Source organism: Nestor notabilis, unplaced genomic scaffold, assembly GCF_000696875.1.
Source record: "Nestor notabilis isolate BGI_N333 unplaced genomic scaffold, ASM69687v1 scaffold5234, whole genome shotgun sequence".
NCBI lineage: Eukaryota > Metazoa > Chordata > Aves > Psittaciformes > Psittacidae > Nestor > Nestor notabilis.
Window position 1 is genome coordinate 32,614 of NW_009924126.1, and position 12,166 is coordinate 44,779.

The 12,166-nt window shown below is 35.3% G+C and overlaps 1 protein-coding gene across 1 annotated transcript in view; it reads right to left on the minus strand.

Annotated features, from left to right (window-relative positions):
* Nucleotides 1–12,166, minus strand: part of LOC104404119 (apolipoprotein B-100-like) — a 36,832-nt gene that overhangs the window by 20,420 nt on the left and 4,246 nt on the right. Inside the window, 16 exon segments of the mRNA XM_010012470.1 lie at nt 1–154; nt 1,292–1,459; nt 2,228–2,419; nt 2,712–2,888; nt 3,433–3,670; nt 4,292–4,503; nt 5,450–5,596; nt 5,712–5,829; nt 6,027–6,254; nt 7,079–7,298; nt 8,081–8,166; nt 8,355–8,479; nt 9,470–9,625; nt 9,728–9,881; nt 10,900–11,045; nt 11,924–12,039. The exon segment at nt 1–154 is cut by the window's left edge and continues 11 nt beyond it. Of these exon segments, the coding sequence (XP_010010772.1) occupies nt 1–154; nt 1,292–1,459; nt 2,228–2,419; nt 2,712–2,888; nt 3,433–3,670; nt 4,292–4,503; nt 5,450–5,596; nt 5,712–5,829; nt 6,027–6,254; nt 7,079–7,298; nt 8,081–8,166; nt 8,355–8,479; nt 9,470–9,625; nt 9,728–9,881; nt 10,900–11,045; nt 11,924–12,039 (2,637 nt within the window).

Below are 12,166 nucleotides of genomic sequence, written 5' to 3' on the forward strand. Positions count from 1 at the left end.
CAGCTTTCATAGTAACATGTGCTTCAATTCCAGACTCATGGAATATATTAGAATTAATCTCCACACCACTTCTAGCAAATTCAGGCATGTTTATTCCCAGGTGTGTTACAAACTCAATTGCCACTGAAGGTTTAGCAATGAGTTCTGCTTGCATCTATTTAATAAAACCAAAATGTTGTATTTATTTGCCCAATATACTTACTGGTTTTATAAAACAAATTAATATTGTTGATAATCTAGAAGTAGGTTTCATATAATTGATTTTGCTATTAAAAATATTTGATTCCCAAGTTACACAGGCAGAGGGACCATATAAGTGGTAACTGTAATGTGACAAATAGAAAAAAACAATAGCACTAAGGAACCTTACCTACTTTAATGTAAAAAATATTCATGTTTCAGAAAGATTTTGTACATGGCGCTACTTGCATGTATTTTAAATCTGAAGACAATAGCCAGTTTTCCATTGTAAAAACAAAAATAGCAATTTTCAAAAATGATGAGCAAGCTGTCTGACAAAAAATTGGATCCAAGGTTTGAAATTCTTCTAACAGAAAACAGCTTAATTTCAAGACTTTGGTTTGGCTATTACAGAAAGGATGCTTAGAATGAAAAATTCTGGAAGATTCCAAAGGTAACTATAAAGCAATCAGTACTAAATTTGAGGACTTATTTTTTATTTGTATCGTGTATATGGTGAAAAATTAAAAGTTCAGGTGAACTGAAACGATTGATAAATTTATATAAAATATTTACTAAATTAGATCAAAATAGTTATTAAAAATGTAAAAAAGAGATTTTTTTTCAGAGAAATAATTTTGTGTCACATGCTCTTTAATTGTTATAATTTAAAGATGTTTCCTTTCTGATCAAAAAATGTTCCATTTAACTCAATTTTCACTATTTCTTTTAACTGAAAATCAAAATTTTCACTTTGCACTGGTCATATCAAAATTTTTTAGAAACTGGTTGGTTTGAACAGGACTTTATAATATTCTTATTTGAGAGAGAGAGAGAAATAAACAGAGATTAAAAGGATTATTTTTGAAAAAGTGATTAAAATACTTTAATAAATTTTATTATGTCTTATACTTAATTTATTATATGCATTACTTCTTACTTTAATGTAAATGTCATCCACAAAATAACTGCAGATCTCTAATAAGTAAGTTCTTTTTTTCATTTCAAGAGTATTTTGTAGTCTTTAAAATTCTTCTGGTGTTACACATTTATCATGAAATGAGATTGTAGATTATTAGGAGACAAAATATAGCTAGCTGTCAAGACTTACACTTTTTTGATGAAGCTTCATAGCTACTTTGGCCCCAGGTGTCACTATTCCAGACAAGGCAAACTTCAGTTGCAAGCCTGCTCCAGTTGGGAGCTCAAATTCATTATCCATGAACATGTAGTGGATGAATAAATCCCTGTCAACACCTTTTGAAATGGCTTGTGCAATCTGTGAAGCAAATAAGGAAATAAACACTAACATTTCTACACTTTGGAATATGAACATCTCATATTTTAAAATTGATCATGGTATGACTGTAATTGCATAATCCAAAAATTAGTCTCATATACAGTACAGAATGTTAATTCCTACAGATTACTTGCTTCAAAAGAATCTACTAAAGACTGTCAACCAAAATCTCAGCTTTAAATGAACACTAAATTTTATTACCTGCCTTCATACACACAGATACACACCTTGACATACACACACAAAGGTGAATTGGTTTAAATAGCATGTAACATTCTGGCTTCCCCAAAGTCAATGGCAAAGCAGTTTTTTTAACTTCATTGAAAGAAGGCTTTTACCAAATATCCCTGTATGTCAATGGTACTACAACTTCCTTTCTTCTTAACGTGATGAATGATTGCTTAATATCAATATACATTTTCATAATTAGAAATCTAGTAGTATAACATAAATGCCAGCATGAGATTTTGGACATTGTTCCAGTAGGTAATTCAATCATACAATGATATCTGAACCTTCCCTTTTCCTTTCCTTTCACCCATCTTCCAGGAGGACTCCACTTGGATATTGAGGAGTCTTCATGGGTTTCTCAAAGTCCTTCACAGTAAATCTGGATATTTTAAATAATTTTATTTTCATGCTGGTATCAAATATCTAGTCTTTACATAATAAACACAGTCTAAATCTTTAAAAAATCTTGTTGAAAACCCCAAATTAATAATACACATTAATGCATCAGAAACATACCATTTCAGGAATAGTCTGAAGAGTTTTAACACTCTTTAAAATCATGCTTCCCAGCAATTTGAAATCATTGAGTTTCATGTACCCAAGTTCTTCTCCCAGGATTCTCAGATATGCTCTTCCTTCAGGAGCTTCCTTGTTGCCCAATTCTTTTAGCAGTTTTTCAAGGTTCAGAATGATTCCTTTCACGACATCCTGAAATTTCAGTCAGAAAGAAGTAAAACAGATTTATGAGGAATCTGTAAGATCATCTATCTAGAACAGTCATTTAGTGAATGTCAACTAATCTGCACATGCACTTCTCACAGATTTGCCTCCAAAGGCCCCTCTCATACAATTAAGAAAAAAAATTATTAAATAGCATTAAGTACTTCTAGTTTAGCTTATCAGAAGAGGAGAAGACTCATATACAATAAAGAGGGAAATGCTGTAATTATTGTGTAAAGATAGGAATGCTGTGCTGCACAGAGAATGTTTTCAAGCTTACCTGATCCTGCTTGCCATCCTGGGAGTAACCAAAATAGTCAAAAAGCATCTTGGAAACTGGCTCTGGCAGTCTGCCATCAACCCAGTACAAGGCCTTGCTTGCAGTGTCTGGGAAAAATCCCTTCTCTCCAAACAAAGCTTCCAGTGTTGGTTCAAACCCCTTTCCATCTAATCCAAGCTGTAATGAACAGGGTAATGCAATAACTGAGACAGTTTCTCCACTTCTTCAGAGCTTTGCAACAAAGAGACTTTCTGAGGAACGAACAATGCATTTAAAGGCTATCCTACAAGTCTGCAATTTCTAAGGGAAGATATGGCATACTAGGTATTACAATTAATTTTATCTCTCTGGTGAGAGCCAACAAAAAGCCTACACATAGGATGGACCTTACTTAAAATCTGTGATGAGTATGTCAGTGTGCCAGTAGTGATTCACTAGCATGAAGGCAATTTGTTACAGATGGGTTCATTTTACCCTAGCTGAGGTCTTTAGTAACTCCAACAGGGTTGTCCATCCAGTCAGTGCCAAGTGACATCATATAATGGCTGCCTTGCTCTAAAACCCTTTGAGATTAAATGAAAGTCCCCTTGTGAACATAGTGATGTTTAGATTTCTCCCAAAGCTTGTAAAAACAATATATTATTCAGAGAAAGCTGTTGTATGAAAACAGAAATGAGAAAGAAAACAGATGAATACTAGCAAAAGGTTTTGATAATTGTACCTCAAACATATCGCTTGGGCCAAATCCATACGTGTTCAGGGTGGTTTTTAGCATAGTCTCTTTAGGAAGATAGCTGTTTGGATCAAATACGACATTTCCTTCTACTTTGGCAGAGATGGGATCAACGCCAGGTACAGAAACTCTTTTGGAAATCTGGTAATTTCGTGAGAATTTTCTGAAATCTTTGGCTGTTGGAACCTGGTTTCCTTTCAGAGCTTCTACAACTCGGCTTTTTAGACTAGGAAAGAGGATGGCAATGCAAATATGGTTAGCATAAATTCCAAAAAGTCATTTAGTCTTAGTTGAGGGATTTGTCACTTGTGTCACTTTCAGACATTCATACAACTGAGGTGATTGCAAATGAAATGCTTTAAACTTAAACAGGGGAACTTTAGGTTAGATACAAGGAAGAAGTTCTTCACAGTGAGGGTGGTGAGGCACTGGAATAGGTCGCCCAAGGAAGTTGTCAATGCGCCAACCCTGGAGGTGTTCAAGGCCAGGCTGGACAGAGCCTTGGGTGACATAGTTTAGTGTGTGGTGTCCCTGCTCATGGCAGAGGGGTTGGAACTAGATGATCTTAAGGTCCTTTCCAACCCTAACTATTCTATGATTCTATGATTCTATGAAACCTGCACAGTAAAAATAAGACTGTAAGCTGGCACTGCTCTAACAGCCACAGGTTTACTCACCTGATATGCTTGTTCAAACAATCAAAACAAAAAAAAAAAAACCAAAAAACCCCAAACAGAAAAATGAGCAAAAAGGGCATTGCTAAATAACTACTGCTGCAGTTATGGTCAGAACTTTGGTCTCCCTAGAAGACCAGTACATAACCAGTATCAAACTAAATTTTACTTACTCTTCAATGCCTACTTCTTCAGAGTCTAGGATGTTGGCAACATGTGAGGCAATGAAGCTTTTCACTTGCTCATTCTTCTCCTTTGTGAGGACTCTCAAAATCTTTGCAAGATCATTTGGGGACGGATTTTTCATCAGTATGAGATAGGCTGCTAGACGTTTGTCTGTAGGTGCATCCCCTTCTTGGAATGCTTTCAGAAGTGCTGAACGGTCCTATATAAAAAAGGTTTGCACTGATGAACTGTCTAGAAGATGATATTGCTAAACTCTTTGGGGAATATATAGGGTGAAATAATTTCCAGGATGTAATGTTTTCAAGACTGCATAACTATTTCTATACCTTAGTTCTACAACTGATCAAAAATGTTTCACTGAAGCTATTTTGATAAAATTTTTTTTTATAGAAAATGTCATAGAAATGATGGGTTTATTAAAGCTAGTTTTCTTATCCTACATCTGGCAGGTTACTTTTTTGTTTAGAATACTTGGTTTTCATTTTTGGGAATCAGAAGTGTTGTGGTCTGCAGACAAATTGTCAAATTTTGGAAAAAAGATAATTCAGTTTGAGAAGGTGATAAAAATCTTCTGTTGCGGGAAAATTAAAAACATCTTTTGAATTAAAAAAACCCCAAAACTTTAAATTAAACTGAAGATGTGAACTCCAGGTGTTTCCAGACTCCCAGTCTCATTAAGCTTTGTCTGGAAACAAGAGCATATCTTCTTGATATTGAAACTATATCAACATACTAAGCTGGCACCCATTCTGTAGGAGGTGCTTTAATGTCACTGTAATGTAAACATAAATCTAATCAGTACTATTAATAACAATGAAAATAAAATTTAAATGGGGTACTTTGATAGTTAAAACCCCCTTTAAATAAGTAAAACTCCATCTAAGACATTTACAGGAATAGATCCAGACTTCATATTTAAACTGAGATTATCCATACAAAACAACTGCATCTCAAAGAAGCAACATCCACTGAGTCAGAACTCTGCAGAACTTCTCAGATAAAAAGGGGTTCTAAAAAAGCTGGAGACAGCTAAAAAGGGAGATAACAAAACTATCAAATAATGTGAATGGTTTTGCATATTCAATAACTTCTGTGAACAAAGTGAACTAAAACCAGTTTATGCTGGTTCTTGTGACCCAATTTACCTCTTCATTAATAGTCATTTTCCTGAATGCCTGGATGGCTGCTTTCTGAACTGAAAATGATGCAGCTTCATTTCTCATACATAACTTAAGAAAAGATTTCAGGCTGGGTTTAGCTTTCTCCATTACTGTGCCCATGTTTCCAATAGCCTGTTGGTAATGAAAACACAGACAGATGACAAACATTATTTCTCCACTAAGAAGGTAATATTTGCACTACAATTTAAAGTAATAGCTGCATAAGGAAAGAAGGAAATAAATATACCCGAAGTGTTAGGTATGTGAGTTCGTCTTCCCCAGAACAATCAGTGCCAAGCAGTGAAATCATGAAGTCTGCAACATTTGTTATTTCCTCTGTCACAGTCATCTTCTCATTGTAGAACCTGAAGAAATAGAGAAACACATTAGACAAAAAAAGAGAAAATGAGAAATGTCTATTTTTTAATATCCCAAAGAACAACAAATAACAAAAAGAGAATAATAAAAACCCCTCAAAAAGTTACTAGGTTTAGGGTTTACACTAGGCATTGTAATGTTTTCTTGAGGTTATTTTGTCTAATTACACGCTATCATTACTTACTTATTAACAGAATGACTCAAGCCATAAAAAGAAGCTCTACTTGGTTGATACTGGGCCATGTTAAGAATTTCCTGTATTCTTTTTGAAGTTGGAGAAGGCAATAGTCCCAGTGTATATGTGACCAGGTCTACCACAAGTGGATTCACATTTCCTGTTCTCAGTATTTGAAGGACTGCACCATTGCACTCTGGAGTCCCACATTGAGTCAGGGCCTGAACTGTGATGGCACTGAAAGGAAAAGAGATTACTTAAAATATACTAATAACGTGATTAACTGTGAACAAGAAAGTATTAGCAATACTAGCATTACACAGACTTATCTTTTTTTTTTTTTACTTCACCACAGCTTTCCCACATCTCTAAGTATTATAATATGTGGAACCAGATTGAGGCTGTAGTCTGTCTACAGACTGAGGTCATTAAGTATGTGTAAACTGATGCCAGCTAGGAAAGAAGAGTATGGGTGGGAAGCAGAGGGCATGGTCAGACCAAAGAACTGTGCTCTTCCACATCTCCAAAAATCTCACTTTAAAAACTGTATTCTTTGCTATAAGTCATACTTGGGAGTTTGAACTTACAGTCATTGTCCTTGAGCAAAACTCAAGATATTTGGCTATAATAACATATCCACAGGATTGCGTCTGGCATACATGCATGGGAGAGAGGTGGGGAGAGAAAAACCCTGTACTGGGCTGCATTGTATTCTAATTTATAGTTCAGCTTCTCCAATAAGTTTGGAAGGTTTTGTGGGTTCTTCATAGAAGGCTAGAACTTTCAGTTCTATTTGAATTCTGATACTGCTCTCATATAATTAATATTCAAGTTTCGATAAACAACCAAGTATTTCAGATGGAAAAATGTGAAATCCACAGGGTTTACTCTCAATTCCTTATTTCTCTCTCTAGATAATTCTGATGATACTAATCTTTCTGAAAGACACTCTTCACATCTAACTAACCTCTAATTTAAAACCACTTGCAGCAAAACTTTAGAATGGATTTGCTATGGCATTGAAATACGGTGTACTTGTGCAATGAACTATTGTAAAATACCTGGAAGTTTCCATCATCTTTGGCACAAGGGAGCTAAGAGTGGTGTCATGTAAACTTCTAAGCCCAGAAACAAATTTGTAAAAGAGTCTTGCTCTCTGCTGGTTCTTCTGAGAGGCTGTAAGTTTCTGCAGTTCTTGAAGAATTTTCAGAACAGCATCCCCCTGCCTGGGAAATTTGGCATCTGTACTTTCCAGGGCAAGTCCCTTCTCTTCCAGTTCATCTGGTAATTAAAAAAAATCACATTTTGTACGTCTTTATCAAGGAGCTATGTTCATTTTTATCTTCTGTCGTACATTTAGTATAAATATAAAGTCTGTAGATTATGTTAGATGATAATTGTTGAAGTTTAACAGCTGAACAGTTTCTAAAAATAATAGAGTAGAATTTAAATGTAATTCTCCACAAAGTTGAATAATACTTGTTTGCATAAATTCTTTCACATTTTCATGAAGATGATTCCCTAACACCTTTTAAATTAGCACAGTTTGATTTTTCAACTTTTAATGAACATATCTTAGGAAAGATATTTGTGACTAGGACTAACAGTTGCATATCAGAAAAGAGTGTTTTGGAACCAAATATACAGTAGTGATTGACTGTTTACATTTGTTAGCTGAAGCTAAAAGTTTCATAAGAAATTATGGTTAGCTAAAAAGGGTTCATTAAAATAATTTCCAATGAGATTAGAATTACTTTCCAAGCAAATTTTAAATTTTTAATTATAAATTATATTTTCAAAGTTAAAATGAAAATGCAAAGATTATTCAAAATTACAGTGGTATTAAATATTCCTGGTTCTTCTTCCATTTTATACATCAACCTTTTTTTCCTGGTTAAATTGATCATATATCATTAAAAATTATGAATTGTTTTGGTCCTCTCAACTGTATCTTTATTTATTTCACTGTTTGAGGTTTGTTTGTTGTTTTTTTCTTTTTAATGTCCCTGTATTTAACCTGTATTTTGTCCCCATGTTTTTATTACTGAGAATTGCAGCTATACCTCCGTCAAAATTTCTGTTATTGATCTTGGGTGTGTCTTCAAGCTTCAGTGTCTGGTTGACCTCCATCATCACACCATAGCGATTTCTAGCAAACAAAGAAAAAATCAGTCCTTTAGTTGAGTCTAAGTACCACTGAGGGGTCTTGCCATGTCTCCTGCCTTTCGGAGAACGAAATACCTATTTGGGGGGTGCAATCAGGGCAGAATGTGACATATCACCATTTAAAATGAATATTTATAAGTAAAGGATAATGATAAATAGTGAGCAACCTACTTGTATGAGGAAGGTAGAAACAGGTGTTTTTCACTGCAGACAGCATCTCTTATATGCCTTTTCTTTGCATCAATGTTATAATGACAGAATTGCGTGCTCCTTAGAAGGGTAGATAACGGGATGTTCTGTAAAATGAATAGTTTGGCAGTCATTTTACTGAATAGTGTGGGAAACAAACATAGTTTTGAGGCTGCCACAGTTTTACTGTACTATTAAGTTACAGCGTACTGGAAACAAAGGTGCATAACTGTAATCATTCTCACACAAAGACAAAAATTGTGCAGTAACAACCTTTAGTCTTGATTCTCTTCACAGGCAAAAATCCCACTGAAATTTTCCCTCAGGCCTTATTGAGGTGTTTGGCTTAGCAGTTACTTCATGATTGATCCCCTGCTGCCTACAACAAAGGACTCCTTCATAGAAACCAGTTTGCAATTTTTAGAGTAGTTCAGGCCTCTTGTAACAGCTGATGTTCCTTTTAATTTCACTCATCATACAAATTTTGCAGTTTTCTACAACAAGCTGTAGAAGTGGCAGAAAATATAAAACGTGGTTTTAGCATGATATGAACTCCTAATAATTGAGGGAAAACACTCAAAAGCACAGATACCATAAAACCAGGAAAAAAATCTGCTGATATTCATGCAAGCAACTGCATTTGATCATCATGGATTAAGAGGTAGCCTGAACAGCATGTAAACCCCTTTACTTTGGAGCATTTAAAACCCTCTCTTCCTGCACATCATATACACATCAGGGTTTTGGTGAACTACATGTTTTCTGTGAAACTGGAATTGTGAAAATTTTGACCAACAAAACTAAAAATTTGGATATGACCTCATAGGTTATCATGTAATCAATAGTACTAAGTACATTTATGAAAAGTTCTCCTTTAAAAAATAATGAGAACATGAAAGAAGATAATTACTCTCTTTCTCTGCATCTTTTTTTTTCTATTGACTGCCAACAAAACCACAGTCTGATCTAATGCAAGGGTGCAGAAAACCTATTTAAGCTTTTAGAAGATAAATACAAAATTTAGTTGTTGTAGTAGTTGTTTATCATTTTAAGTGATGTAGTGAAGAATTTTATATAATTTTTAATGGCATACTTACTAGTCCCTTTACAATGGCAATAGGGCTGACATAATCTCTGATAGGACTGAAGTTGTCACAGGCTTTCAGGTCTCTGTTAATTGAAATATCTTCTGCAACATTTCCTTTTCTAGATTTGAATTCAACTTCACTATCACACTTTCCATATACAGTATCCTGGAAATAGGAAAGAAATCAGTGTCTTTGTTACTTAGTTAGAGTTACTTAGTTTTCTTCCATTTGTTAAGGAAATAAAGTGAATACTTTCAAAACACCTACCATTGAAATAGTTTGTACATCTTCTACTGTTTCTGTTGGCACAAGTAGAGCTGAGATGATCCCTCTCTTGAGATTCAGTACATTCAGAGGTTCATCCTTCTCTGGATACAGCTTGACTTTTGTTCCATCCTGAATGCTGAATTTTAGCTCATGTCTGCCCCCCAGAGAAAACATTACTAGTGTGAAATCACATTAAAGCCACCCAGTGAAGAACATGTTATCAATAGGCTGCTGGGCAATAGCTAAAGCAACATGTTTATCTTGGTCTATCATTATTTACTATTCACTGTTGTTACTATTACAGAGTATTACTATTAAAGCAGCAAAATTTTAATGAAGGTCTTTCTGATACCACCAGACTACGTCATCTAAGGACAAGCAAATATCAAGAACAATGTCTGGAAGTTGGAATCGCACAAATTCAGACAGGAGAAAAGTCAGTTTTCAGAATGCGGTAATTATTAACTACTGCAATAGGCTACAAAGTGGTGGAAAGGATTCTCTGTTAGTTGCAGTCTTTAAAATATATTTTGTTTTCTGTAAAACATAGTTTAACAATGTCTCAAGTTGTTTTGAGATCTATGGCTTGTGAAACAAGAGGGAGTGGATACTGAGGCATTGAATCGGCATGAAGGTGCAGGAGTAAAACATGCACTGACAAATACTAGAGACTAGCTGGGTGGAGGGAGTAGTAGCAATAAGTTACAAAAGCAGATAAGTAAGGAAAAGATAAGTTGCATAGGTCATTAAAGATTGGGATAGGAAATCTGGACTTCAGTCTCAAATGCCTTTCTGTTGCATACTCTTTGTACCATGTCAGCAGAGGAAAATTATCTCAAAATGGCTGCACAGAGCCATTTGAGAATTTGTTTACAAGAAGAAATATTCCACTTGTAATAATCTTTCAGGGGACTACCCAAGAGTTTCTTGATGTAGACGATATAGATGATAAAAACATTCCAGGTGAAAATTCTGGATGGAAAAAAACCTTTCCCACTAGCAATTGAGAACTGTGCCAAGTTAGCTCTAGAGAATTTTGCTGTGGAACCAGCTTTTAAATCTAACATGTTATGAAATGTGTTCTATGCCCAGAAAAACATAGGGTGGACTGTAACACTGAAGCCTGTTCCATATTAAAGCTACAAGTACTGATGATAATTGATAGTGCTTACTTGGACATGACATTTGCAAAGTCCTCAGAGTTCTTTGACTTCTTCAGCATGGCCCTTCCTTCAGTGTCAACCCCAAATGTCTCCCTCAGGGAGCAATGCATTGTCCTCAGGATGAAGTGGCACAGCTGTGGTACCTCCAGTTCAACCTGGAAACACAAATATGATGTATTTATCCTTTTTTCATTATCATTTTTCCAGGATCATCCATTACAGTTTTGAAAATATGATATGCCTTGGGTTTTCTGAAATGACAGAATCACGCTGCTAGAAACTTTTGGGAAACATTCCAAAGTACTCTAAATATCTTAAGGTAACTTGAGGGAGATGATATAAAAGCAGGTATTTGCTTGGTTTGATGGTAGGGAATATGTTGTATACATGGTAGGCAAGCAATCAACTTAGGTTCTGAAAATTTATAGTACTAGAAGTGGTGCATGAAAACTGGAGTCATTTCACTGGTCAGTGTCAGTGATCTGTCATGAACAATGTGTGCTAAACAAAAAAAAATAAATTCCTTAGTTATCCATTTCAGAAAAAAAACCCCATGATGGGATAGTTTGGGCAAAATGGAAGGACATTGGGTAATTTAATGACCTACAGGATCTTTTACTCCTACAGCTCCAGTTCTGCCTTGACTGTTATCATCAACAAGCAATTAAGTGGTCTTCATGGCCTCAATAAGCTGTCTTAGTTCAATTTCTAGAATTGTTTGTGGACATTGGCAGACTCAGCCTAGGAGCTAAGGAAAACTGAAATACCAGGTCTTCCCCCTTTCTCATGTAAAAGTACAGCTAGATCAGGATTGAAACGCATTTGGCACAGCAGTATGAAGGACTTCTGCCATCCTCAGTGACCTCTCTCTGGGACAAGAAGGGGTTAGTCTTCAGGACTCTCAACATGTGCCTTTCAAAAGAATGATCTTGTTTGGAAAAACATTGAAGAATGCTTCCCAGCTGCCAGCTTCCATGTTATTCAGTGTATATATAACAGTCCCAATCAGTTGTATTTACTCCTCTTTTCCTACCTTGCAAGTGATCTTTGAACCGCTTCGAGAATCTGCTGTTCCTGTGATCCCATTTGATGTTTCTGCTTCATATGCGTAAACATATTTTCTGAGGTGTTTAAATCTAGCTGCATCTTCTGCAATTGGGAAAACAAGAGTGCTTTTATGATTTGTGTAGGATATGTATATGCCCATCCTGACAATACATGATTAGTGTTGTGTAAATAAAATGAATGCCCCATATAAAGGGCAATCATGGTATTT